The sequence below is a fragment of the Pteronotus mesoamericanus genome, unplaced genomic scaffold (assembly GCF_021234165.1).
Source record: "Pteronotus mesoamericanus isolate MK-2021 breed Mesoamerican mustached bat unplaced genomic scaffold, CSHL_Meso_final contig_214, whole genome shotgun sequence".
Taxonomy (NCBI): Eukaryota; Metazoa; Chordata; class Mammalia; order Chiroptera; family Mormoopidae; genus Pteronotus; species Pteronotus mesoamericanus.
The window spans coordinates 6,852,989-6,878,097 of NW_026555089.1; the positions used below are offsets into that span (position 1 = coordinate 6,852,989).

Below are 25,109 nucleotides of genomic sequence, written 5' to 3' on the forward strand. Positions count from 1 at the left end.
GAGGCCACAGAAGGTGAGAAAAATCGGAGTGGGTGGTGGGTGAGAGCCCCACGCGTTGGCGCAAGTGGAGGCGCCCAGGAGGAGCAGGGACCAGATCCCGCTCCAGAGGCAAACAGTGGGAAGTCGGGGTGGGCGAGAAGGGTTGGAAGATGTGGGAATGGGGGCCTGCTGCCAGGGAGAAGGGGGCCAGCCCGGGAGCCTCAACCAGGAGAGGGCATGTGCCGTATTTTGCCGTGTATAATGCGCACCCACATTTTTGGCCCGAACTTTCAAGGAAAAAAAATCTTTTGTTTTAATTTTTTAATTCAGTTTTTAATTTATTTATATTTAGATACTTGTTTTTTGTGTTATAAAGGAATTTATTTTTGAACATATGGATATTATCGCTTTCTAGAGTTATATTTTTAACACGGAAGCATAAATAAAAGAATTGAAAACACTTGTATAGATACAGAATTAGTACTGTCTATATACAATGCGCATCCTTATTTTTCCCTCAGAAACTTGGGCAAAAAAGTGCACATTATACACAGCAAAATACAGTACATCCCTAGTTTCTGGGCAGCCTGGCTTCAGGGCTCTGGTAGGAAGTGGGCCTCGTAAGAAGGGCACCCCCCCCCACCCCACCCCAGGGAGCAAGGTCGGAGGGGCCCTTCTCTCCCTTTCCACTCATCTGTCATCTCTGCCTTTCTGTATTTATACTCTGTTTTTTCTCAGCTCCCCCTCTCCTCATAATTAAGTTCTCTCTCTTAACTGTCCCTGAACGGAGCGGCGGGACGCCCGGAGGGCGCCTGTGTACACGCGGTGGCCCCCGCGCGCCGGCCCCCCACGGCAGGACTCCTGTGGGCTGCCCGGCCCTCGGCAGGTCTCCGCCCATCTCCGTTCCTCACTTCCGCCGTTCATGACGTTTATAGTAATGGGACCAACCACAGAGGCTGTTGTAAGGATTAAACGAGAGAATGCGTGTAAAGGGCTCAGGGCAGTGCTTGGCACCCATTACCAGACAGTAAGTATCCATTCTGACTCACAGGTGTCCGGTGGGTGTGACTTGCTCGATTTCTTACCTCCCCGCCCCCCTCCCCAACCCTCGCCGTCCTGCCCCTGCCCCTGTGCAATGCAAGTAGAGGCTGGGAAAGGAGGCCCGGGACAGCCAGCCTCCGGGGTATGGACAGAGTGGGCAGTGCATGTGGCACGAGGGCAGGGCCGCTGGATTCAGGCTTGTCTTTTTGGGGGGGCGTGGGGCAGCTTCTGGAATAGAGGGGTTTTCTGGTAGACAAGTTCCTTTAAGGGAAGAGAGATTCAGGCTCAGCCGATGGAGGGCGAGGATGGTTCTACATGCAGCCAGACGTGGGACACCTCCTGGGGGCCCACCCGTGAGTCCTGGAGACGAGGGCTCTGAGTCGTAACAGGACAGGGTGGTCTTACCACAGTCTCTGTAGGGCAATGGGAACCAAAGACGATGCTTTTGTGTTTGTCAGCCACAGGCAGAGAGAGGTGTTTTGCCCACCTGGGCATGGAAGGCGGGGTGTTTTTGGTGCTTTGACAACCCAGGAAACACAGTGTGGCTTCGGCACTTTGTGCACCGTCACAGCAGCGCAGTGCCTGGGATGACACAGTGCCTAGCAGAGTGGTGGCGCCCTTGCAGGTGGCGGTACAGGGAGGAGGGGCAGCCCCGCCCGGCAGCAGGCAGCGATCTGCTGGTGGCTGGTGTGGGCGTCTGGGGGCAGAAGTTACGTCTTCAGGCAGCTCAGCGAGCAATGCGGGTTGGGGTGGAGGCCATCCACAGAGGGAGACGCTGAGACGGAAATCGTGGCAGACCTTCTGTGCACAGGAACAGATTGCGTCTGCCTCGGAGGGCACGGGGCACGGCTGTGTGAGGACTTCAGGAGTAAATCTGTGTGTGTGTGTGAATTCAAGGGGGTAGGTGTTGGAGAAGGCTGGGGCCCCATCATAATCGTCCGAAGCAAAAGTCAACGACATGACGTTATCACTGTCGAAATGGCCCCGACTTTAAGCCCAGACTGGGGAAGCCAGGCAAATGCACGTTTGCACATCACATTGCATTTGCAAGTTACACATTTATGAATAAAAGATGATGTTATCTCTTCCAGCTTAAACTGCGAGTTTCCTCTCTGTGTCAGAAAGTTAGATGTAAGCCGGCTTTTCACCTGTATGTGGTCCTTAATTTTTTTCCCCTGTGGGATAGAGCTAGGTCTGAGCTCAGACTTCCAACCTCTGGAACTGTGAGGTAGATTTCTATAGTGCAAGCCCCCCCCCCCCCCCCCCCCCCCCCCGTCTACGGTGTTATTGTCACAGCAGCTTGAACCGCCTAAGATACCAGGGATGCTGCTAAGCATCCTACCATGCACAGGGTGGCCTCCCACCACCGAGAATTATCCAGTGCAAATGTTTCATGCGTCACTGTTGAGAAACTCTGCTCTCCGGTTGCTTGGACTGTGTTTGTGGTCAGAAAGGTCTCCTCTCAGAACTATCACCTCCCCTCGGTGCCAGGACCAGCACCCCTGTCCTCTTCCCTGTGACTGCAGGAGGCTGAGGCTTTTGCCCGATAAAAGGTCCCCCCAGGTCCTTTCCCCGTGTTGGTGTAAATGAGATCGGACGTTCTTTAAGGGCCGTGGTTGGCCCCAGGTGGAGGAGGCGTCCGGGGTGAACAGCAGGGCGGGTGAGGCCTGGAGGAAGTGCAACAGCATCTGGTGTCCTCTGCTCATTCTCTTGAAATCACCAGCTGGGTAAGCATGGGATTATGGTGAACAAGTCGGCCTTTTAGAAGTTTTGTTTATTCCCTGAAAGAATAAAGAGATGAGGGGCGAGGCTTGGCGGGAGATGAGGATCTTATGTCCACAGCCATTCACAAAATGACCGACCTTGCCCACCTGGGACGACCACCCACGGGACCTCTTACTCAGCACTCAAGTCTCTTTCTGTGGCTGCGGGACAAAGCGGTTGGATGGTTATATTAGCTGCATGTTACGGTTCTCTCTATCTTTGTGGTTCGGGTGGCTAGGGACCAGAGCCCTGGTTATGGGCCTCATCCTGTAAGCCCCGCAGGCTTTGCCACGTCGGTTTGGGTTTAGGTTCCAGCACTCACACCTGGAGGAGCTGTGTGTCCTGCTTTCCCCGTGCCGTCCACTTTGTGAACTCAAGTGGTTTCCCATGTCACCTTCTCTGTCCCTAACCTGTCTCCCTCTCTGTTCCTTTTCCCTTACCCACCCAGCCCCTAAGGCATCCCTCAACGATAGCCCTTATTATGGCCTGGTTATGTAAATGTAATCCCAGTATAATTAATACAATACACACTGTTATCCCCTCATGGAAGAAAGTTCTGGAGGGCAGGGACCATGTGGTGTTTCTTAGCTCTGAGCCCTTGGCACCGATGCTGGGTCTGACCCGAGATCAGGCTTCAGGAAGCTTTTGTTGAGTGGAACTGAACTTCAAGGGAGTGAACCATAAGCAACAATTTCATGGGAAAAATGGCAAATTTGGGCCGCTGCTTGTGTATGAATGAAAAGCGCTGTTTGTTGCATGTCTTCACAGGGCATGCTCGCAACCGCCTGAGAGAGTGTCCATCTCTCTTTTTTCAAACCAATTACAGCTTCTAACATTCTTTCCTCAGTTTCAAAAAGCTTGAGTGTTTCAAGATGAATTTTTGGGATGCTGGACGAGCCATGGTGGAGACCAGAGGCGCTGAGAATTTAAGGAGTTTATAGCCTATGCTTTCTAATGAGATCACGGCAAAAGTTGAATGGTAGAATATGTATTTCCTTTTAAAGAAATGCAATTATATTAATTTCAAGGATACACTATATATGTATGGAATGAGGCTGCGAGAAAGGACCCAGGCTTTGCACAGCCACCAAGTAAACCAGGTCTTTTAAAAAAGAAACTTGGGGACCGTGAGTACATGCAGGATCCACAATGAACAGGCATGTTGTTTGTAAACAGTTTATCATCCCTCATAATGAAAGTGCTTCCTTGTCTTAGTTATATGGATAATTTGCTTAGTAGCCTCTGTTTAAAATTCAGGAGTGTCCAACCTGTGGCCCAGGATGGCTATGAATGCGGCCCAACACAAAATCATAAGTTTACTTAAAACATGATGAAATATTTTTGTGATTATGTGTCACAATGTATTTAATATGTGGCCCAAGACAACTCTTCTTCCAGCGTGGCCCAGAGACGCCAAAGGGCTGGACACCTCTGGAAATGATCACAAGTTCTCAGTGATATCGTCCGAACCCTTTGGGACCACATCACCCTCCTTCCATGTTCTGCAGGACACCTCAGTGGCTTGCTTGTACCACAGACTTCTTTTCAAGTAGCCATGACGATGATTTGCACAAGCAACAATTTTACCCTAGTGGACATGAAAAGTCATTGCCAGCCTTGATTCTGCTCATCTTCACGTTAAATTAGGAGTTCAGCTGGATTGCCAAGTTGGACCTAGTCTCCCCATTCTTTGGCGGATTTTCGATAACAACTATTTAATCAAAGTAAGATGATTCAAGAGCCGCCACGTATGTGGACTTGGAGTTAGGAGACCTAAATTCAAATTACCCACCCACTGTTTATTGGTCAGGTGACCTTCTGAAGCTCGTTTAACCTGTACATCTTAGTTCTGTTATAAAAAATGTGGCTAAAACGACCTGTGCCGGCTGCTTCAGGACCTCATCACATCTGTAGATGGAAGTACTGTGTGTCATATGCGTGTGGGCCATTGCTGTGAAGATTTGCAGCCCAGTTCTGTCCCTTCCCGAGCTTCCAGTCCTGTGCAGCTTTAGTAAAAAAGGACAGAAAACTGCTGAGCCGCAGGGCCTGGCAGCTGAGCTTCAGGAACTGTGACAGGGAGGGCTGAGGTGCTGGACTAGCCACCAGAGGCAAAGTGACATAGAGGGCAAGGTGGTGGCCACGAGGCATGAGAAGGTGGCAGGGAAGGGGGCGCAGGGACTGTGGTGGGAGAGGGAGCCTTCTGAATGCAAGATACTGAAGTCAGAGTAGTTCCAGGCGCCGGCAAGCCCTGGGCTGCCGCCCTCACGCAGACCGCACTCCGTTTTAGAATGTGGGGGGCGGCGGTGGCAGGGGGGAGGCCGTTTTGGAGACACTTCTATTTAAAAGTTTACATGGCTATCACTTAAAGGTTTCACCTTCAGCAATTCAGGAAATTCTGCTCTATAAAGTGACTCATTCGTTCCCTAAGGGTTCGGCCGAGACAGGGCCAAGCACAGAGACACCAATTCCTGGAAGGTTGTTCCGGCTTTGTCGGGGGCTATAACTTGGAGGTAATGTTTTTGAATCCTCAATTAGGGAGAGCTCAAAGTACTTTTTAGAAATTAGCCCTATGGTCCTGAGAGGTTGTCCTTCCCTCACGATCCAATGTGACAGATTCTTTATCTTAATGTTCATGAGTTCACCAGAAGGCAACGTTGAGTCCAGCTCGGCCACGATACAGCTCCTTGCTCTGCTTTCCAAAGCTCAGGGCGCGGCCTCCGGCTCTGGTGCTGTCCACTAAAGAAAGGGTTGTTTTGGGTTTTTTATTTTGTCCCCTTTTATCATTTTATAAAGATACCACAAAACCAAAATTCTTTTCAATCATTATTTTTTTCTTTTTGTGGCTTCACGTAGTTTCCTGTTTTTAGAATTTTATTGTTTATGCTACTACAGTTGTCACTGTTTTCCTCCTTTTGCCCAGCGCCACCGACCCCCCTCCCCTCCCTCAGGCAGTCCCCTCGTCGTCGTCGTCGTCCTTGTCCGGGGGTCCTGCGTATACCGTCTTCGGCTGATCACTTCATCTTCTTTTATTTTATGCAACTCAACATTGTTCAGAGTCAAAGGGGAACGTCGCCCCCTCCTCCTGAGCAACCCTTGCTTAGCGCGGTGACGCTCTCTCCAGGAACATGCCCCCCCGCCCCCGGCTACGCGTCTGTGGGTCCAGGTCTCCAGTTCCAGCGGCTGGTGCCCTAGTCCCACCTTCCTGCTGGACACTGTCACCAGAGTCTCTCACGTCAGACACAGTGTGTCTTCAGAATTGTTGGCTGGGACCCCTTCTGCAGCCATGGTGGACAGGCCTTCGGTGACCTGCAAGAGCGGTTTCCTGTATGAAGCACAGGAAATAGATTTGACCCCTGTGTGTCTCAGTTTCCTCGCCTGCGAGTGCAGGGGTTAGGACTCCCTCATCCGGGGAGCACCCTTTGGCTTTGACCTGTCTATGCATCGAGCCTCCTCCCCTGCACAGGGACTACTTGTGGCTTCTCTCGCTGCTCTTGCCGTTTTTGCCGAGCAGAAGGGCTTGTGTAGAGCTGCGAGTCTCCTGTTCGCGGGCTGGCCGTGTGACCCTGTCTGTTGCTTCGCCTTTCAGGACCTTAGTTCTCTCAGCGGAGAAAGGAGGGATCAGGCCTGTTTGATCTCCAGGAGCCTTTCTGGTCTGATACTCCGTGGCTCACACTATCTTCTTCTACCCTGGGGTGACCCCATGCTCCCGAGGGAACAGTCAGCTCAGGGCAGGCACAGGGTGGGTGGCCATAATAGGTTTTAGGGGGCGGGGTGGGGGGCAGACTGGGGAAGCTGGACTTCTTTCCAGAGCCCCTGAGTCAGTTCCTTGTGGTCTGACTTCATTTTTTCCTTTGAAGTGTTGTGAAATCCTAGAACATCACCCACGCCCACTCGAACTCTGAGTACATTTGCGGTGCATTCCAGCACCATTCCAACACCGAGTAGGACTGCTTTGGAGATAATCTCTCTCACCTGTGAGCCTTGGGGCTTGGATAACAAGCCATCCCAGTTTGTCTTGGACTGTCCTGGTTTTACCACTGGCAGTCCCATGTCCCAGGCAACCCCTCAGTCCCTACCAGATGGTTGGGTCCCTGACAATGTTCCACATCAAGACCTGGCCAACTTCCTTAATGGGCCGGGCCATGGTTACATAAAGGGGCTGGCAGGTCAGTGAGCCTCAGCGTCATCTGGGGGGCTTGACAGATGCAGACTCCTGGGCCCTGCCCTGAAGAGTCAGGTCCAGTGGATCTGTAAGGGAAACTAGGGATTTGCACTTAATAAAGGCCCCCAGGAGAGGCTGGGCAGGTGGATCAGGTACCACACCTTGAGAGACGTGCTGCGCTTGGGGCAGTGGAGGAAACAGCCAGCTCGGGACCTCCTGGGGCTTCTGACCCAGTCAGGTGCAGCCACACCAGGAAGCGACTCGGCTACGCAGAGAAGACAACGAGCCTCTGTCCTCCAGTCCCTCCAGGGCTCACGGAGCTCAACTCTGTCCATCCGAGGGTGGACTTGGCCTTCTGCAGGGGGCCTGCAGGGGGCAGGGACCATCCCCTGCAGCCAGCACCAGGCTCTTGTCTCCGAGCCGCCCCTGTTCTTTCTGCTGTGCTTAGTGGCCTCTCTGGTGAGGGGACCAAGGGGGACAATGTCTCAGGCCTTGGGGGGTGAGGAAGCAGCCTTATTAACTTGGTGGGCAGCTGTCATTTCTGTTGCTGATGAGCTAAGCCTTTTTCCTAAGGTGAATTGATAAGCAAGAGCACTTAGTTCCAGGGGTGATTTGAAGAGGCCCGGGAGGTGGCCTATAGAGGGCTTGCTTATTCACTGGCTGCGGCTGCCAAAGGGCAGGGTGACAGAGGCGTCCCTCAGAGGGGAGAGGAATGGAATGATGGCCCCACAGGTCTCCAGACGAGGCAGGACAGCGGCTGCAGGGCTCGAGGTGGACAGGCTCCCGGGATGACATGGCACCCTGAGGGCGGCCAGCCTCCACCCTGCGGGGCAGCGGGGGCCATGCTGCCCAGCTGGCCAGGGTCTGCATCCGGCCCCGCAAGCTGCTGTCAGGTCTGGCCCAGGTGGCCGTCTTACTCTGTTCAGGCTGCTGTAGCGACACCAGCGACTTGGTGGCTTACCAACAACAGGACTTTGTTTCTTGTAGTTTTGGAGGCTGAAAGTGGGGAGAACGCAAGCATTCAGTCCACTGCAGGGGCCTGCCCGGGACTGGAGTCTGAGCGTCCTGGTAGCGTGGTGTGACGGCTGGGAGCGCTGGCTCGGGAGCTGGCCTGCCTGGGTTGAAATCCTGTGTCATTTATCAGCTGAGTGACCTTGGGCAAGTTGTCAACCTTTCTGAGCCTCTGTTTTTCCATTTGTAAAATGGGGTAATAATGTTCCCTGTGTTGTCAGGAGAATTGAATGATATGAGCATGTAAACTGCTTAGCCCAGTCTCAGGCACATAATAAAGGTTAATTTTTATGGTTACTCTGGACAGAAACTGGCCAAGGCCAGCAGTGATGTCTATACTAATTTACTAGGGCTACTATCACAAAATACCACAGATTGGGTAGCTTCAACAACAGAAATTATTTTCTCACAGTGCTGGAGGCTGGAGGTCCCACATTAAGGTGTTGCAGGTTTGGATTCTTCTGAGGCCTCTGTTCTTGGCTTGCAGATGTCCGCCATCTTGCTGTGTCCACACGTGGCCTTCTCTTTATGTGCCTGCATCCCTGGTGTCTGACTGTCCTCTTCTTATGAGGACACCAGCCATACTAGGTTAGAGGCCACCCTAATGACCTTACTGTAACTTATTCACCTCTTTCAAGGCCCTATCTTTAAATACAGCCTCATTTTGAAGTGATGGCCATTAGAGCTTTAACACATGACTTCGAGGGCACAATTCACACCATAACAGGGGCCAACCTCAGGGCCAGGATCTTTGAGGGTCAGACAGAAAAGGTTCTCAGGGAGCCAGAAATGAAAGTGGGGCCCAAGCATGACTGGGAGGAGTGGGCCACGCTGTGGCCGCCCAGGCAGCCCACCCCATTGCACTTGGCCATGGTGCCAGGTACTGCGTGTTTAGTTTTATTGTCGATGGCTGGGTTTGCCTTGGCCCCAGCCTGGCAGGGGTGGGTGCAGTCAGCTCCCTGGGTACAGTGAAGAGGTGAGCGTGGGAGACGGTGAAGGGTAAGAGCAGGTGGTGGCTCTAGAAGAGACATGAGGGTTATATTCTTGTGGATTGTGGGGATAAAACAAAAGCCAAGGTTGCGAGGCAGCCCTGGACCAACCCATGGCCCAGCCCTTTAAGGTTCATGAGACTCTTGTTTCCCTTCAGTGGATCAGGAAACACCTTGGAGGGGGCCAAGGTAGTAAGTGTTCCATGTAGGTTTCAGGCCATCTAGGGCCTTCTGGAAGACCTAGTGGATGCATTTCCTTATGAAATACAAATCCACTTCAGCAGAGAATGAGGTGGCCAGGGTGTGGAACATTTTAAGAACCAGACTAGAGCCAAGCATGGGATTTCAGTTTGCTCTCAATCCCAGAATGAGCCTGTGAAGGTCACTTGTCAGGGCCGCTCAGTTTCTCCATCCTGTCTCCTACTCCCTCCCTCTCTTCTGTTCTCCACAAGGTTCCTCCAGAGCTCCTTTGTGGATCTCTCCATCGTCCTGACAGATATGTGCCCGCAGACCCTGAAAGACTGGGTACCTGTTTACCCTTCATTTTGCTCTGATTTTGGCTGAAGGAGGGGTCCCAAGGAGGGCATCCTGGGAGAATATTGCTAGAGTGAGGGTCAGTGGCTCCGCCTTCACCATGAAACATTCCATGTTCTTCGCCTTCATCTCAAGACCTTTTGGTCTTAGCTTCTTGTTCATGTCTTGTGTTGTTATTTAAATGGTTTGGTGTTTGATAACGTCTCTGTTCTCAGTCATCCTGAGGCGGCTAAGGGTTGAAGGTGGTATTTTTTTAGATGTCTTTGGCAGCTTCAGAATTAACTTAGAGTTTCTGGCTCTGCGCATGACATGCATGTCTAGATACGGTCTTTTTATTGAGATGTGTTCCTGGAGCAGAGCCCTCTAAGTCCAGACCTAGGATTCAGACTACACTCCCTGCTTCTGGGGTCTTCTCAAATCACCCACTCCTCTGGGTGAACGGAGTCCCCCACCCCCAAGAGCTTTTTCAACTCCTCTGGACACCAGACTGAAACCTTCGTGGAAGGAAGTGGTGCACTGCCACGTTCAAGTCCTGCATCAAATCCTAGCTCTCCTACTGACTGGCTGGGTCTCCTGGGTTGTTTTCAAGCCTCTGTTCCCTCATTTCTGAGTTATGTGCTTTGCACACATTAAGTACTCAAAAAATCAGAGCCAGTTCTCATTCTTCTTCTTCTTATCATTCATTCAACTTCCTCAACCCAAACGGTAGTGAATGTAGTGGTTTCCCCTAGACTGAGGTCATCAGAGATGACGGTGGTCATCAGGGAACCTGACCGGTGACAAGTTAGACAAGGACAATGAAGGCCAGCTTTAAGGCATCGCTTGATGAGAGATTAATCTGAACTGTGGGACGGAGTGGGCACGGTCTAATGTCGTAAGCACGCCTCCTGACGCGTCAAGGTCGTGCTGTCTCGGAAATGCAGTGCATAGATGTGGATGGGTTGGAGATGGGCGTTCCTGGAACATCGGACCCTGTTTGGGGCAGCAGACACACGCAGGGTTTCTACATTCTTCTCGCAAAACCTGCTGACACATGGGTCTAGATGTGTGAGCCCTGAAAGAGCTCAGGCTCAGTGTGCAGGGGTTGTCGATGACACCTGCTGTCACCTATCTCTGTTATGCCCCGGCATGGGAAGTCATGGAGGCTGAGCGAAAAGATGGGACTGTGAAAGCTCCTGGGAGGCAGGCACCGGGGCACTGTTCTGACAGGGCCGTTCCACCTTCCCCGCCCCTTGGATAACAGCAGCTAGTAAGAAACTACAGGATCCAGCTGGCCCCCAACCCACGGACACGCGGGATTCTGGGCCCTCACAGACGGTGCGGTGGGACAGGCTGTGGCATAGCAGAGGGACTTCAGGCGCCAGAGCGGGGCTGCTGGCATCCAGTTCTGGCTCCCCCATTTATGAAGTGTTCTCTGGCCTCGGTTCCCCCCTTGCTAAAAATGGGGACACTAAAGCCATGTATATCATTGTATTGTTGTAAGGATAAGATGAGTTCATAAAGGTGAAATGCTGGACTTGTGGGAAGTACTCAGCCAGTGTTATCTACCATTGTCACTACTCTGTTTGGAGTAGGATTGGGGATCTGCCCGCAGGCCTCTAGAAACCTAATGAGCAAAACAAACAAATGAGCAAAATAGAACCAGAAACATGGAAACAAGGGACAGACTGACAATAACCGGAGGGGGGGGACGGGAAGCGGGGGAAGGGTCTGGTCAAGGATCATGTATGCATAAATGACCTGTGGACATGGACAACAGCGTGGGGATTGACCGTGGGAGTGGAGGGTGGGAGGCTGGGCCTAGGAAGGGCAAGAGAGCAATGGGGGGAAAATTGGGACAACTGGAATACAACAACAATTAAAAAAAAGAAAAAGAATGTATTGCTTCCCCAGGCTGGTGTGGCTGAGTGGGTTGGGTGTCATCCCACAGACTGAAAGGTCACTGGTTCAATTCCCAGTCAGGGTAGATGCCTGGGTGGTCGTGGATTTGGTCCCAGGTCAGGGCGCATTCGAGAGGCAACAAAGCAATGTTTCTCTCACACATCCACGTTTCCCTTCCTCTCTCTCTCCCTCCCTTCTCCTCTCTAATAAGTAAATAAATAAAATCTAAAAAAAAGGGAACATACTGCTATGTGTTTGTCATAGGCCCTAACGTGCCATCCACCCTGTGAGATTAATTTTTTTTTTTTTTTTGAGACTAAAGGCTTTTGGTCTCTGAGGGAATCTTTAGGAGGCAACCACTCCAAGCAAGCCAACAGCTGTCCTGCTACATGGCTGGCTGGGCAGGGACCTGGGATGGCACAGGGTGAGTGTCAGGGGGTAGGGAGGGCTCTGGGAGAAGCAACCGGCCAGGGGACAACCTTTTTCTGATGCGGCATTTGGCCCTGGGCTTGCGTTCCTCAAGCACATGTCATCGATTTTCTTTCCACTGAAATCTTGCCCCTGCAATTGTTCTGAAGTTTTGGTGGAGGAGAGATGCATTGAGACCTGTCCCTGGCACATGCAGGTGACACCACTGAGCCCTGGCTGGAAGGGCCTGCTTGAGCTGTTGACTCTTCCTGGAGTCTTGAACTGGGCTCTCCACCAACCTTCCCCATGGCCGCTTTTGAAAAATACGACGAGCTTTTGGCCTTGCTTCAGCCAGCATCCACTGAGTGTCTGCTGCTGTGCTAGGCACCTAGAACGCAAATAGAGAGACAGATGTCCCAGTTGGTAAAGTCCCAAAAGCCTGGGGCCCGTGACTCTTGGGCCTCTCTGCTGACAACTTCCCCTCTCCTGCCTGGTGGAGAAGGGCGAGGAGGGGTCCTGGGCCCGGGGACAGCAAGGGCAGAGGCTCAGGAAGTGTAAAGACTCGGCGTGTGTTCAGGAAGTGAGTGACACGGAGCAGCTAGAGGAGGAGTGGGCGTGGGAGGGCTGACGGTGAGGCCAGGGAGTCCTGGGCCCTGGGGAGTGGGAGCTGAAACTATTTGAACCCTAACAGACTGTCTTAAGTTCCATTTTCAACCGACCCTTTTTATGGGGAGAAGAAAAGCGTAGGTAAGGGGATTGGAATTCAGGGGAAAAATTAATCAGATAAAACTCTGCAGCATTTTTTTCACCTGTGTCCTGGGCGGCGCGTGTCTCACCCTGGAGTACACGTACCATCTTGATGGCTTGCGGTCCTCCTGAGGCACCAAGGTGGAACTGCTTGTGGTCTCCTGGAGTCAGGGTGGGTCATACCTGTGGTTCCTGAAACAATAGTTTTTTACAAACATTGAATACTAGGCTTATTAGCTATCAACTGAGACTAAAAATTTTCCCCCATTTGAGTCCCCCATCAGGGCCACTGGAAGTTTTCTTACAGGGAAATGACATGAGCTGACTTTTGTTTTCGTTTTATAAAAGATTTTATATACTTATTTTTAGAGAGAGAGGAAGGGAGGGAGGAAGAGAGGGAGAGAAACGTCCATGTGTGAGAGAAACACCACCAGGGACCTGGCCGAAACCCAGGCATGCGCCCTGATGGGGAATCGAACCAGCAACAGCCTTTCACTTGAGGGGCAACGCCCAACCTACTGAGCCACACCCAGCAGGGCTGACTTTTGTTTTTCACCGTAATCATGATTGCAGCGTCACAATGCTCAGTACGGAGCACTTCCTTTGTGAACCGGCATTAGCTAAGTGCTTTAACATGAGTTATCTCATTTAATCCCAGGCTGGGAGAGGCCACGTTGTGTAGCTGCAGAGCTGGAACAAACCCACGTCCATCTGCCCCCAAAGCCCTCGCTCGGAACGGCCCATCAGCCTCCCTGAACCTCAGTGCCCTCACCTGTAATACCTGCATCGTGCGGTTGCTTTATTCCACTGGGGAATATATTCCAAGTGCTTGGCACAGCGCCTGGCACACTGTAAGTGCTCAGGAAATGCTAGTCATGGCTACGTTTGTTATTGTGGCTATTGGCTGTTTTAGAGAGTGCTCCCTGACACACCAGGTATTGGGTGGTACCTTTAAGTTTGAAACCGCAGGGTCCTGCATGAGTAAGCTGGGCAAATAAAGCCACCTCCCTCAAAGCAGGGTGCTGCACAGGCGGCTTCCTGTATCCTCTCCTGTCGCTGTGGTTACCAGTGTGGGCACCTGGTTCTCGCTCTGTCCCTGGGGCCTCTCCAGCTCAGGTCAGGGTGACCCGCTTCCCTGATGCTGCTCCGCAGCTGCTTCTCTGAGCTCCCTGGTTTTGGTTCCTGTGCTCCCTGGTTTTGGTTTTGCTCCAGCTGAGCTGGGGCAATGGGAGACTGGTGACAACCTCTGGGTGAGACAAGGCGAAGGCGGGAAGGGCCCTGGGCTTGGGAGTGAAGAGAGACGGCAGTTTTAGGAAGTATTTTGGATATAGGATGGAGAGGAGTCGATTCCCCAGTGGCCTCGGGGCCGTGCTCCCTTCCCTCGCCAGGTGCTGCGGGTCGTTCGTCTCCTCTGTTCCCAGGGCTTCCTGTGCTCCGTCCAGGCGGCCGGCCCCCGGCTCCTGGCTCCCTGAGCCCCAGCCCTGGCCTGCTTCCCTGCCCCTTGCTCTCTTTACTTGGATGCCCCTCAGGCACTTCTAGCATAGCGTTTCCAAAATGGAACTCCAAAAATGATGTGACCTCTTCGCTCCCAGACTTGCGTCCCCATCTCCATCAGTGGGGCTGCTCTCGGTGGTGGTCAAGCCAAGGAAGTCGGAGCACCCTCCCCGGTGCCGCCCTCCTCCTGGCCCCTGGCAGCCCATGCCTCAGTAAGTCCCACCATTTCTGCCTCTGGAATACATCACGTCTCGCCGTCTGCACCGCCACCTTCCCAGGCCGGGCCTCCCCCATCTCTCATTGGTGACTGAGTCCACGCTGCCTCCCTTCTTCCACCCTGGCTCCAGGTTCCAGCCACAGTGGTCTTTTAGGAAGACAAGTTTGATTGTTACTCCTTTTACCTAAAGACTTCCAACTATACCACCATCCTGTGGCTGACAAGGTTCTATACTGTCCCCAACCAGTGTGGCTCGCCGGATTGGGCATCCTCCCACAGACGGAAGGGTCCCCGGTTCGACTCCTGGTCAGGGCACATGCCCGGGTTGTGGGCCAGGTCCTAGGCTGGGAGCGTATGAGAGGCAACTGATTGATGTTTCTCTCCTCTCTTTCTCCCTTCCTTGCCCTGTCTCTAAATATAAATAAATAATCTTTAAAAAAACCCCAAGGGTCCGCAGTGGGTCTCAGGCTCGCCTGACTCCCCTCTTCCCTGTCACTGTGTTCCCTTTAGCCTCGCTGGCTTCCATGTGGTACCCACAACACATCAAGTCTTTCCTTTCTTGGGGCCTCCACATGGCCCATCGCTCTTCTCACCCTCTGGGATGCTCTGCCTCGCCTTGGCAAGGTTGGCTCCTTCTCCTCCCTCAGAGGTCAGTCTCAATATCCCTCCCCGCCCACGACCTAGGGAGGGTCCACGTTCTTCTCAGCCTCCTCTTTCGCCAAGCATTTCATTCAGAGCACACGCTGCTCTCAACCTGACATTTTTAATTTGTTCACTGTGTTATTTTCTGTCTCCCCCGCCAGGGTTTCACCACTACAAGGCCAGCCTGGCACATCGAAGGTGCCACCGGGTATTTGTTGACTCACCCAACAGGCATGTGCCTCATGGATGATGAGGGCCTGTGTCCTGGGAGCCCGGAGGGCCAGCCGAATGCTGATACTCACGGGGCGGGCGGGGGGCTGTCAAGGAGACTTGAGAAGGAGGGACACGTGGGTAGTGTCAGTAACCGAGAGAGGAGGGACACATCCGTTGGGGGTGCGTTTGGCTGCAGGTAACAACACACCTGTCCAATGGGGACGCTGACAAGAGGATTACCGGTACTTTTCTCATAGTAGGGATGTTCGGAGTTTCAGTCAGGGTCTCTGAGGCCCTTCTGGCCTTCCCGCAGCTTCACGCATCACGTTCTCACGTGACTGAGTTCAAGGACAGGAAACAAGGAGCAGCACGGGCCACACATTCTCCTCACTCGTCTCCCTTTTGTTGGTGGGGGGCTGGGGTGATGGCGGAGGGGTTGTCCCCAGAGATCCCACCCAATCCTCCCCTATATCCTACTGATCCGAAGGGACACGTGCATGCCCTTGGACCAGGGCCTGTGCCCGTCTTGCTGATATAAAAGAATCTCTTTTCTGTCTTTGAACAAAGTTGCGGTTCTGCTGGTTAAGGAGAAGGGGAATGGCTTTTGAGGAAGCAACGAGCCGTGCTTGGCCCGGGCACATTTCACAGGGAAGGGGCTTTCTCTGTTGGGTTAATTGAAGCAGGGAGGTCAGACGGGATGGGTCTTGAGAAGCGGCCGCTGGATTTGATGCTTATAGACTCTTTGTGGCCCTTGGGAGGCTGGTTCCCCTAGAGCGGCTGCTCTGAGCTGCGCGCTGCAGGGGCTGAGGATTTACTGTGAGATGAAGGTGGATCTTCCAGGAAGTATAGTGTGAAAGGGAAGAGAAGAGATGGGACAGTGTCGGGGCGCAGGAGGCAGACACAGGGTCTGGATCTTCAGTTTGGGGCAGACTTGAAGATGCTGATGGGTAGGCTGAGCAAAAGAAGCCAGCGGGAGAGAGAGGGCAGCGGATTTGAAGTGGGGTGGGCCAGTGGGTTCCAGGCCCTGAAAGAAACGGGAATGAGGTCAAGTGCACGAGTGGCAACGGCTGCTCCAGGAACAAGCGGGAGGGAGACTTCAGCTGCTTTCTGAGATGGGAAGGGTGGCAGGATGGTGAAGACGCCAGCAGGACCCAGGAGTCCCCCCCTTTCTTTGTGCGACAGTGGGCTCATTTAGAGATTGGGGCTATGACCTCGACCTTTCCACTAACCTTTGTTTTTACATTCTGATAGAATGGACTGAAAAAATTCAGGTCACATTTGTGTGGTTATACACTGGAAAGCTCCTTGAGTTTTCTTTTCTTTTTTTTTTTTTAAAAAAGATTTTATTTATTTACTTTTAAAGAGAGGGGAAGGGAGGGAGAAAGAGAGGGAAAGAAACATGGGTCAGTTGCCTCTCGCACGCAACCCAGGCATGTGCCCTGACCTGGGATCAAACTGGTGACCTTTGGGTTCAAAGGCTGATGCTCAATCCACTGAGCCACACCAGCCAGGGCCGATCCTTGGGTTTTCTTGTTCAGAAAAATGCAGCTGCCCAGGGCATGGGCAGGGGCGTGGCTATTGCATGATATGATACAGAGGGTGCAGGTCATGTAACAGATAGCGCGGAGCTGCCAAATCTTGTAGCCCATGGGCAGCAGGGCGGAGGGAGAGAGTCCTGACCGAACTGGGCAGAGAAGACTTAGGTTCCACGTCCAGGCCCACCACTTAGGAGCTGGGGTTCGTGGGTATCCTCCAGCCCATGACCTCATCTGCAGACGCCTGGGTTGTGGCAGCTCAGCTCCTCCCTCCTCTGCCCACAGTTATAAAATGTGCTGGCTCCTCATAGACAATAAAGGGAATGCCTCCTTGCCCTCTCCCCCACCCTTCTCGGGAGAGTTTGACCCTGCTTAGTAAGCCTCTGAAACAGAACAGTGTATTCCTTCATCACCAGCCCTGGTCCTTCACTTCTGGCATCTTTTCTCCTTTGTTTCGGGGAATGATGGCATAGGGCCCAGCTAGTAGGATTGGGAGCCAAACCTTTCTCTTCTGTTTATTCAGATGGTAGCTATGGATGCAGCAAAAAGCAAATAGAAGTTTGACGAGATACGTGAGCTCCATATTCCACATTTAAAACTGGTGTCTACTTACGTAGGAGGCAGAAAACACAACATTATGTTAAAATGAATAATAGCCCCAACAGAAAAAAAGTGCATTTTTAAGTAAAGGTTCTTAGCCACTAACTCTCAGTGTGTCTCACCTCAAAGCTCTTTAATGTCCCGCACATTGCGTGCCCTCTTGTGGGTGCAAGGTTGGATAGGCACGCATCTGCTCTTAGGTGACACTCTGCCTCCGGCACGAGGGGTAGGGCTCTGACCTAAGGAGGGCTTTGTGCTTGTCTCATGGAGTCATTAGGGGAGGTGGATGTTGGTAGGAAGCGAGGAGAAGGGTCCTGCGGTCCCATGAAAGCTGCCCCAATCAGATTAGCCTTGGCCATCGGCTGGTGGACGGAACCTCAGGGATGTCTATAGACATTCAATGAGTGAAGCCTTTAGCTAAGAGCCCTGCTGGAATCCGTTCCCGACAGAGTGCCTGTAACTTGTCGACTGTGCTTTGTGGGAAGGAAGCCTCAGATGTGTCTCTGCCCCCTCAGCGAATCGCTGGGCAAAGGAAATGGACACTGGGGATCCAGGGAGAACAAGCGAGATCTCTGGGACCATCCCTGCGCTGCAGCTCGGACGGACGTCCTGGCGGCCGAGCAGCTGCTGGGTGGGGCACGCTGTCAGCTCAATCTCCTGGCAGGCGCAGCAGGAGCAAGGAAAATCTGATATTCATTGTGTGCTTGTTTCTAATTTCCTTCTGCTTTCGAGATCCTCTTCTGAGAGAGAACAATGTCCCGAACAAGGCCTGGGCGTCCTTGGCGGGCACCCAGCCATCTGCGGGGAAGGCGATGCCCAAGAGAATACAATGGCCGGGCAGATGGCCTTTGACTCCTGTGTCCTCTGAGAGTCACTGGGGACGGTGAGATTTGGTGGCTCCTCCAAATCTTGGCTCTTGTTTGCTGTTCTATCCCTGGGTCTTGGAGCAAGTCCACCGCCAGCCTCATTGATGAGTATAATTTTTAAACTGTCTCTATTTGCCAAGGAAGGACATTCCTTCGTGTACCACCGGGATTCTGAGGCGGGGATGAGTGGAGGGGGCCTTGGAACTCACAGGACTCCCTCTAAGATGGAGATTCTGGAGCCACGAGGCTACTGCATGCCATGGTGTCCCCCGTAGGAGGGGGACAGTGTTGGGTCTTTGAGCACATGGGCCAGGCTGAGTCCAGGCCACGGGTCAGCGTCCGGGAAGCATCCTCAGCAGAGGATCCCGGGCTGATGTTCCCCAGCCAGGGCCTTGTGAGGCCAACTCGGGGCAGAAGGCCCAGGACAGTGTCCAAGGAATGGGGTGGGGTTTCCTCATTCCTTTCTTCACACTTGGCTTCTACTTGTGGATTTCAGGACATCGATCAGCCTTGTTTCTCGTTCATCAGCAGAAAGCAGAGAGAACCCAACAGCGAGTGACTCACGCGTGTGCAGGGGTGGGAGAAGGCCGGAGGGCTGCTGGACTGTGATCTTCGAGTCTACAGGGTTTTATTGAGAAAGATGCTGTGAGAATGGCCAGTGGGAATGAGAGGAGGGGGGCGCGACACAGCCTGAGAGGGGCCGAGGCACAGTCTGTGAGACGCGACGAAGCCAGAGCGGGGCTGCCCATTGCTTAAGTCACTCAAGCGCCATCATCACTATTTCTGCCACACCCATATACTCTTCGTTTAATAGTTCTCTTTAAGTGAATTTATTTAAAAAAACCTTACACTTAGTTAAAAAGAAGTCTTTATGTTACGGCCATAAATGAAACCTGGCGTTTTTTCTAATAAGCACAGCAAATTCATCACTTCAAATAAAAGTATCCATCCTATGTCACTAAAACCTTGAATGCCACCCAGGGCTTTGTGAACGTTCGTAACATAGGCTTTTACGCACAAGGGGGTCTCCATGCACGTCTGGTGGTGACGCTGGGGTGAGCTTGACGTGGGTAAGGAGCAAGGGATGGGGTGCTTTGTGCTGACTGTGGTCCCATCAAAGATGCTCCGGGGAGAGCGCCTGGCTCTGCATCGGCATGTCCCGCGTGGGAGAACGGCTGTCTCCCTCCAAGGCTGGGTGAAGGTGGACTGAGTGCACGCATTTATACAGCGTTTAGAACAGTGTCTAGTGCATGTTAGCACCCACCATCATTTGGGAGATTCTGGCTGAGGGCTCTCGGCCTCCCTGGGGGGTTCCGTCACCTGCCTGCCTGGGGTCAGGGCCCCACCAGACAAGGTCCCCAGGCTCCCTCTCACCCTCCAAGATTTCTGTTGCTCTCCAGCGCCTCCACTGAGACACAGGCGGCCAAGTGGCCCGACCTTCATTTCCCTCATGATTATAGGATTAAACTAAGATGAGGTCATGGTATTAGTCATCTTGAAACATCCCCATTGGAATCGATGGTCATCTTTGTCCAATGGAGGCTCTGGAATGGGCTTCCAGGCATGGCCACCTGCGTGCATGTGCTGGGGGCTTGTCAGATTGGGGCTCGCTGCTCCTTCTGAGCAGCCTTGGGCTCTTTCTGGAAAGGCACTCATGGCTTGGAGGGAGAAAGGAGATGTGGGAAGCCATCCCAGGTTCGTGGCCAGGGGTGAGGGAGGGGGCTGGAAATTCTGCCTCAGGCTTTGGAATTTTGACTTCCTGTTTGGCCTGGTACTTGCCACCAAACACGCGCGCCACCCCCCGCCCGCCCCTCGCCCCACATATATGGCTCTGATGCATCCTCTCCCTCCCCCTCTCAGGATCTGTTTCCTCATCTGTAAGATGAGGGGGTTGCCCTAGGTCGTATCTCAGGCCCCTTCAAGCTTAGGAAAACTGTGATTCACCTCCCAGCCGCCCCCTCAGGCCTCTTGATTGACAGGAGAAGAAAAGTAGGAAGGAAGAGAGAAGTGGGAGAGCTGTGCACCCACCCCCCCTGCAAGGTACAACACAGGCCCCACAACACACAACTGGCTCGAAACATCCACAGTGCTGAGGCCAAGGACGCCTGCTCGCAGGGAGGAGAGACAGAAGGGAAGCAAAGATTTAGAAGGCAAATGCATAATAGGTGTTCTGTAGATGATGAGTGGTTGGACAAATGATAATGAAAGAGAAAATTCAGGGAGCAAGAAAAATACCTGGGAAAAGGTTAGTAAAGCGGAAGAGAAGACGCTACTAGGACGGGGAAGGAAGTGTTTGCAAAGTATTTGCAAAGCTGGGGCTGTTAGCATGAGCTGTTGGCCTGAGAGTATACAACAGCATCGGGGGTGGGGGGGTTGCTCTCCTGCCCCCCGCCCCCCGCTTCCTGGTTCACTTTGGAAGATGCCACCCTGCCCACCCCTCTTTAGAGGCTCCCCCTGTGGAATTTCAGCAACGTAGCACATGAAGGCGGTCATTGGTCATTATCGTATGAGTGTTATCATGTGCCAGGCAGGGTTAGTTTTCCCATGAGACCTTTGCTGCTTATTGAAATAGCAACAAAGCAGTTCAGTTACTTGCAACTCTGGAGGAAGATACCTTAAAAGCAAGAGTAAAAGAAAAAAATGTAGTTGGAGGATGTGAAGTACAGCAAAGGGAATACAGGCAATAATATTATCATAACTATGTATGATGTCAGGTGGGTATTGGAAATACTGGGGGAACACTTTGTAAAATATGTGGTTGTCTAATCACTATGCTGCGCACCTGAAGCTAATATAAAATAATACTGAATGTAAATTGTAATTGAAAAATAAAATAAATCAACATAGAGTGTCTTTGTGGCCTTGGGGGTGAGCAATAATTTCTAAAGCAGAACACCAAAAGCACAAAAAATCGATAACTTGGATTTTATCAAAATGAAAAGTGTCTCTTCATCAAAGGTACCATTAAAAACATGAAAAGGCAAGGCTCAACCTCAGAGAAAATATCTGCAATAAACATACCTGATGAAGGATTAATATCCAGAATATAGGAAGAACCGCTAGACAAATGACCCAGGAAAAACTGGGCAAAAGAGCCCATCCAAATAGCCAAATACACTATGAAAAGTGCTCAACATCGTTACTCATCAGGAAAATACAAATTAAAGTGACAAGGAGATACAACTGTGCACCCACCAGAATGGCTAAAATGAAAAGAGTGACAAATATTAAGTGTCACTGAAGATATGGAGCGATGGAAACTATCAGACATTGCTGTGGGGAGCGTAGAATGTTACAACTACTTAGGGAAATTGGCTGGCAAATCCTATTAAAGCTAAATATATGCTCCCTGTATAACCCAGTTCAATTCCACTCCCAGGTTATATATATACATACCCAAGAGATGAATGCTTATTCCAACACAAAGATATGTGTACGAGAATGTTCAAAGGACTTGTCTCCAAACTTGAAACACCTCAAAATCCCCTCAACAGAAGATTGAAGCAATAAATTGTGGTGCATTCATACAATGGCGCACACAAGATCACAGATTGCAGAGTCTGATTTCATTAACATGCAGTTCAAGAAGATACAAAGTGAAAATGATAAGTCAGATCGTGGTTCTGCCTGGCAGGGGTGCAGACCGAGAAGGCGCACAGGGGACCTGTCGGGTGCTAGAAATATTCTGTATCTGCCTGGGGAGGTGGTTCTATAGGTGCATTCATATGAAAGTGATTCTCAAGGTCCATTGGAGATGAGTGCATTTTATGTCCTTTACTGTACATATGTTATCCTTTGAATTTAAAAAACGAAAAGAAATTCAGATTCTTATGTCCAAGGGAAGTAATAACAATAATAGTTTATTGAATATGTGCCAGTGGCTTGGTATAGATTATTTCACTGAATCCGTCCAAACCGTCCTGCCAGCCAGGTATTATCCTCAGTTTATAGATGAGGAAGCTGAGGCTTAGAGAGGAAATAGCTTGTCTGAGACCCACAGCTGGGAAGCATAGGAGCCAGGACTTCACGCCACAATCCACACTCTTGCCACTTGACTTCGCATTGCACAGGGATCCTTAGTGCAGCCTCGAAGTTTTCTATTTTGCCTGCTACCTCCCCCGAAGCACAGAAACCTAAGGTACCATTTTTAAAAATACTTTATTTATTTATTTTTTAGAGAGAGGGGAAGGAAGAGAGAGAGAGAGAAATATTGATTGGTTGCATCCCACGTGCCCTCAACCAGGGACCTGGCCCACAACCCAGGCATGTGCTCCGACCGGGAATTGAACCGGTGGCCTTTTGGTTTGCAGGATGGTGACCAACACACTGAACCACACCATTCAGGGCTTAGTTGTCATTTTTTAAAGAGAGCTTCAGCATGTATTCTGATATTCCCAGAACTGAAAATCGCTCCACCATCTCAAAACAAAACAAAACACAAAACCAAACCAAACCAAAACAAAACATGGGAGCAGAACTCCTCCCCTCTACCCATTCTGTCCATGAGTTTGTTTCGGTCAGGTGACGAACCTGTGGTTTCCCACCCACCCTGTTCATCCTGCCTGTTCTCTTCACAAATTCTCTGAGAGTATTAAGTATTGAATATGAGGAACATTGAGGGTTGGCTATAGCAGTCAATCGTGTGAGCCCAATGTGAACTCCATGTCTGTTCCTCTTAAGCTGTGAGGCTCTCAGGAAGTTATTTAATTTCTCAAAACCTTTGTTTCCTTGGCTGTAAAACGGGGATCGTGGTACTTATCTTACAGCCTCAGGGTGAGGGTTCATGAGGTCATGCATAAGAACTCAGCTCAGCCTCAGGGTCAACAGCAAGTGCTCAATAAAGGGTAGTGTTAAGAGTCAAAGCTTTCACTTTATCGATGCCCAATTCCTTCCAAGTCTCTAAAAGAGATTGTAGTGTCTTTCTTTTCTCAAGCAATGGTCCCCAACCCTTTTTTGGCACCAGGAACTGGGTTCATGGAAGACAATTTTTCCACAGACCTGGGGTGGTGGGGTAGGGAGGATGGCTTTATAGCCTGCCACCAGATGCAGCTTAATCGTCACTTGCCGCTCACTGGGAGGGTTCTGATATGAGTCTGCAAGCAACTGATTTATTATGGTCTCTGAGCAGTCAAACCTCTCTGCTAATGATCACCTGTATTTGCAGCCGCTCCCCAGCGCTAGCGTTACTGCCTCTGCTGCACCTCAGAATCAGGCCTTAGATTCTCATGAGCATGCAGCGTAGAGCCCCGGCATGCACAGCTCACAGTAGGGTTTGCGCTCCTATGAGAATCTAGTGCCACTGCTGATCTGCCAGGAGGTGGAGCTCAGGCAGTGAAGCAAGCTATGGGGAGGGGACTGGCTGGAAACGCAGATGAAGCTTCATTTGCCCACCTCCTGCTGTGTGGCTTGGTTCTTTACTGGCACCAGTTCTAAGGTATTCAACATACATTTGAAAGAGCACCTACGCTAATCCTTTCTCCACAAAGTAGAGGCACTGAAGGGATGACAGGCTCTCAGAGCTGCAGCCAGGGACGGCATAGGGAGATCATTTTCCATTAGATTGGGCAGCACGAAGGTATTTGTGAAGGCCCTCAAGAATGAGTAGGGTTTAGTCCCAAGCAGGACCAGAAGGCCATTGTAAGTTGGAGGGTGGGGAGGTACCTAGAGAGCAAAGGGAGACTTTGAGAATGGCGAGCAGGCCATTGTGGTTGGTGCCTAAGATTTATGTAGGAAGTTGCAGGAGATGAAGTTGGAAAGGGAGACCGGCCCCCGATGGGGTTTCACTGAGAAAGCTGGGCCTGTTCTATAGGAAAAGAAGTCTCTGGATCTTTCCGAGCTGGGGAGGTGTAAGAGGAGGCCAGGGCCGTGCACACCCTCCTGGGTGTTGGGAGCACTAGGCCAGGGGGCAGGAGAGGAGAGCAGTCCCCAGTGCCCCCAGGCAGGGGAGGTGCATGAGAGGAAGGTGTTGGGAAGTGGGGCAGGGCGGGGTGGGGCAGGGCAGGGCGGTGAAGGGCTCCTGAAGTTGAGGAGCCAATTTCCCGAGTTTATGAAGCAGGAACAGGGAGGCTGAGAGAAAGTCAGTTTGGAGATGACAATGAAAGGAATTTCTTATTGTCTGAGACTTAAAGGGGCGCCTTTCACCTCTTCCTGATTCCTCACTTTCTACAGTCTACTCTTTGCATGTTCTCAAGAACACATTGTCCCCTTGTGGTCTCAGACTTGTTGGGGGCACTCAAAGGACTGGCTTTCTCCAAGCTCCCGCTCCCTTTCCACCCTCTCCACACAGAACCACATGGAGGGAGGCGTGGCAAGACCCAAACGGTCCCAAAGGCAGACTCCTTTCCAAACCCGCCCCTCCCGGAAGCAGGAGTTTGTCAGGATGCTCTACCAAGGGAAGGGAGGGCGGGCCCTCTGCAGCCCGTGCAGAGTTAGCAAACAGCCTCCTGATTTTAGGGAGAGATGCAAACAGTATTTTTAATAAAAAATCTCTTTGTTATTGTTGTTTTACAGGACTGTAGCCAAGGCCAGGAAGAAAACCGCCCCCTCGGAAGGCTGTTTTTGTGACCGTTCTTTGGAGCATTGTTCTAAAAATGGGAAATTATATATTGCTGTGCCAAAGCAAACTAACACCTGCAGCTCATGGAATACCTTTCCACAAGGCAGCTTTCAGAGCCCTAGCCGGTGGTGGGGGGCGGGGGGAAGAGCTGCCCCAAAGTACCATCTGGCACGTTTCTTCACCTCTAAGGAGAATTAACATGTGTAACAGATTGTCCTCCACTCATGCACTCAATAAACATCCACTGAGCAAAGCACCTACACTGGGTGGACCCTGGTGGTTTTCTCTGTTCCATTCTCTGGCGTTGTTAGAATCCCGGGAGAGTTAGCTATAGGCAGGTGGCCTTCCGGTCACTATTTTTCAATTTTGAGAGTTGGTGTGTGACTTCCGCTTCCAGATAGTTGGGGGTGGGGAGGATGCTAGAGAGAACCTCAGCACGTTCTCTCCTTCCTCTCCTTTCTTTCCCCTCC

At 51.6% G+C, this 25,109-nt stretch overlaps 1 protein-coding gene across 1 annotated transcript in view; it reads left to right on the plus strand.

Annotated features, from left to right (window-relative positions):
- The window catches only part of AHNAK (AHNAK nucleoprotein), an 83,872-nt gene extending 58,981 nt beyond the window's left edge, over nucleotides 1-24,891 (plus strand). The window contains exon 6 of the mRNA XM_054571035.1: nucleotides 24,594-24,891. Coding sequence (XP_054427010.1) covers nucleotides 24,594-24,601 — 8 coding nt within the window. The 3' untranslated portion in view covers nucleotides 24,602-24,891. The remainder of the gene's footprint in view (nucleotides 1-24,593) is intronic.
- Nucleotides 24,892-25,109: the final 218 nt, after the last annotated feature.